This window comes from Gigantopelta aegis, unplaced genomic scaffold (assembly GCF_016097555.1).
Source record: "Gigantopelta aegis isolate Gae_Host unplaced genomic scaffold, Gae_host_genome ctg7343_pilon_pilon, whole genome shotgun sequence".
Taxonomy (NCBI): Eukaryota; Metazoa; Mollusca; class Gastropoda; order Neomphalida; family Peltospiridae; genus Gigantopelta; species Gigantopelta aegis.
Genome location: NW_024535747.1, coordinates 1 through 3,935, shown reverse-complemented (window position 1 = coordinate 3,935; position 3,935 = coordinate 1). Strand labels below are relative to the sequence as shown.

Sequence of the window (3,935 nt, the reverse complement as noted above, 5' to 3'; positions counted from 1 at the left end):
TTAAACTATACTGGTTGATTAATTAGCCATTACTCGCCCATGCAAGTTCACAGTGACCTTGACCTTGATAATCATCGCTGTACATGGCTCTGAATGGAGCTGGAATCAAAGTTATTACTGAGGAAAAGCTGATTTTGGCCTATAATTCATACTGGAAAGATTTCAATCATTTCTTTTTATATGGTATTTAACTTGCCATATACAACTGCTCTTAAATATGGTATTATATACAGGCAACCTGAATTAAGATTTTAATAGCAATTTATTTTTACATTAAAAATAACATTTGCCAATAGTGGGTTAATGTCTTTAGTTTCCATTAACATAGTTAATTTGTCATGTTTGAAATTCTGAAAACTCAAATTTGTAAAGAACTTGATTTTTATTGTCATTTTAACATATTTATAGGGTGCTAAGTTATATTTTAGACAAATTTGTAGTTTTATGCAAAATTTATATAAATTTGAAGAAAAACTTTACCAACATAATTAATTTTGTTGTCACTATTGTTCCTTCTGTTCTTGTTTATACATAACAATAAGCGTGTTAAATATATATTTAGATCTCCAGATAGAATTAAAAAAAAATAATAATCTCTAAGTGTGCTCTTATGAAGAGCAGTTTAAGCTTATACTAGATTCAGAACCAATTTTTGAGATTTGTTTATCTGCCTTGGAGTAAGTTGATAATTTATTTTATTGTTAAAGCTGTATTACTCAATGTTGCTAGCTAAATAAAATGATGGATTACAGATTGTAGGAATACATCCAATATACATATTGTATTCATCTGGATTAGAAAATAATGCAAGAAAATAGATGTTCGAGTAATTATGTCATATAAAAATAGGGTTTTTTCCAGTAATTAATCAAACATAAATGTGTGAAAGCTGCATGATAATTCCAGATATCACAACTATTAAAGCCTCCAACTACAGTAGGCTATAAATAAAATATAGTCAGGAATATTGGTGGCTGCCAATGGTTTTGATGGTTCATTATGAAAGTCAGCATGGCCGGTGGATTTGAAATTCCCACATCTGGTAACTTGAAGACACCCACACCCAGCATACAAGATTTCCTCCCAACACTAATGTTCAGGACATTAAGTCATTACTTTATACAGGTACAGCCATGTTGGTGTTTCCTTCTTCAGACAGTGTATTTTTTAATACTGATATTTCTTTGATGTGCCTGTCAAGGTCTTCATAATCTAGGGGTCAGTCAAGTGCATGTGTTTCAATGGAATTCTTTAAAGGGGTCGAGGCACTCTTGACTATCTTTGTTGTCTCTACATATATACCTGAGTACACACTCCCAACTGACAGTAAATATCTTCAGGAGTTTTATTTTAAAACATTTTGTTGTTTAATATGACATATTGCATTGTACAAAACTGTATGCAATATATATGCCTTATGAGGTGTACATTATATTAGGTTGCACTGTAGAAACAACAGTTTCATTGAGGTTGTCAGTTTATGTCAGGATACACCAGATATTGGTTGTCATAAAAACACATAGCTGGACACTTTTTGAAAAATGTATGTTATCAGTATAGGTAGTACTAAACCAAATAACTTCCGGCTGGGTCAAAGTTCGAGTTGCACCAAACTTTTGAAAGAGAAGTGAACACCACGAGTCCTGTGATTGGTAATAAGTGTGAGTGTGTTGGTTGTGAAAACAATAGTTTCATCTGGGCAAAGTATGTATGCAATTTTATTTCATCTAGTACCACTGTGTCAAATAGCTTTGTGCTTGAAACATGTATGGGATACCTGTAAAAACAAGTACTCAAATTTTGTGCGGAACTAGGGTAGTCATAGACGCTACCCGTTAACTCAGAAATGAGCAGCTTGGCCCCCAGTTTCTTCTGATTCACTTTAAGGGTTAGGGGTGGTATTATTTATATCCGTGGCGTTTATATCGATTGATAGGCTGCAGGTAGGAATTCCAGCCACATATGTTACTATTGTCGTCTATGGGGTTTGATTTGGTAGTGTACACCCTGCAGTATTACAAACATTAGAAACTCACTCCATGTACAGATAGCGATATTCTAAACAAGAACATGTATTGAATGTGTAATTGTCGTCCTTTAAAAGACTTTATTAAAGGGAAATAGTTTTAAAATGGCAGCAGACAGACATTTGGTTAACATCACCTGGTGCGGGACGTAGCCCAGTGATAAAGCGCTCGCCTGATGCGCAGTCTATCTCGGATTGATCCCCGTCGGTGGGCCCATTGGGCTATTTCTAGTTCCAGCGACTGGACCACGACTAGTATATCAAACGCCGCGGGATGTGCTATCCTGTCTGCGGAATGGTGCATATAAAAATTCCCTTGCTACTGATGAAAATATGTGGCGGGTTTCCTCTCTAAGATCATGTCAAAAAAACGAAATGTTTAACATCTAATAGCCGATGGTTAATAAATCAATGTAAATCTGGTGGTGTCGTTGGACAAAACAAACGTTTTTTGGTAGAAACTGTCATAGCGTTCACATCTATGTCCAATGTTTTGAGTAAACATGGATGGCTTCTGTTTTCAGACACTGGCTGTTCAAAAGGATACTTCAGAACTGAGATCGTTGACGAACCCTGCCGTCCATGTAAGGAAGCAACAGTAGCAGACAAGGCCAATGCGACGTTTAGAACCGATTGTGAACAATGTCCAATTGATGGAAAACATGGTGCTGCGTGTGTTAACTGCAGTGAAGGGTGTGCAGATAAGAAATGCGATCGTCGGACTGGTGTCTGTGACAGCTGTAAACCTGAGTATTATGGGCATGATTGCATCAAGTGTAACAACTGTGATCAGTGTAACGATAAAGGTGTCTGCAATGGTAGCTGTAACCACGGGTGGTTTTCGGATAATTGCGATAGTCCATGCCCCACTGAATGTGCATATGGGTCATGTAATATTGGTGGCAGGTGTCTTGGATGTCACAAATCATTTTTCGGTAGAAGTTGTGACGAACCCTGTCCTAAGACTTGTCTGAACGAATCTTGTCAACAAGACGATGGCCGGTGTACTGCCTGTAAGGATGGTGTCTATGGATACAACTGTACAGACAACTGCAGCAGCCATTGCTCAAACACAAGTTGTCACCAAACTAACGGATCATGTGTTCATGGCTGTACACCTGGTTTCTATGGAGACTCGTGTGACAGAACGTGTCTCGGGATGTGTCTTAACAACTCCTGTGACCGCGCAGAAAGCACGTGTAAAGAGGGTTGCAGCGTGCCCGGTGTATACGGTCCTTTCTGTAACTATACCTGTAATGGTACCTGCGAGTCTGTGCGATGTCAGAGGGATGAGTCTGGTGATATGTTGTGCAGTGCTGTATGCATCACTGGTAAAATGGGAGATCGCTGTACAGAAGACTGTCCTAGATCTTGTAACGGGTCATGTGACCACCTATCGGCTAGATGTTTGAATGGATGTAAATCTGGTTACTATGGAAATAACTGTTCTAAAACGTGCTCTGATAACTGTCTCGCAGATAGCTGTCTCCAGCACAACGGGACCTGCACGAGTGGGTGCAAATCTTCCTTCTATGGTGCCACGTGCTCTAAGTCCTGCAGTGACAACTGTTCTGTATGTGACCAAGACACAGGGAGATGTACACAGTGTGTGCACGGGATATACGGCGATATGGCGAGAACTGCAATCGAACATGCCCTGACCCTTATGCTGCGTGTCATAAGGTGAACGCAACGTGTTCGACAACCAGAGGAGGCGATGTGACAAGAACTATCGGTGAGTATTTAGTAAGGTACCTCTCCAAGATGTATTAACTAACGGTGAGTATTTAGTTAGGTACCTCTCCAACATGTATTCATTTATACATCTTTGTATTGCCGTATTGAGCATTTAATAACGAACCTTTCCAAGAAGCATTATATTTGAAGCACTGACTATTGTAATGAAGTA

The 3,935-nt window shown here is 38.7% G+C and overlaps 1 protein-coding gene across 1 annotated transcript; it reads left to right on the top strand.

The window, feature by feature from the left end:
- Positions 1 to 1,011: 1,011 nt before the first annotated feature.
- On the top strand, positions 1,012 to 3,709 carry LOC121366838 (multiple epidermal growth factor-like domains protein 11; the record flags this gene model as incomplete). Its single annotated transcript, XM_041491123.1, has 2 exons — positions 1,012 to 1,042; positions 2,551 to 3,709. Coding segments are annotated over exons 1-2 (1,190 nt in total), but the record flags the coding sequence as incomplete, so codon positions are not given.
- Positions 3,710 to 3,935: the final 226 nt, after the last annotated feature.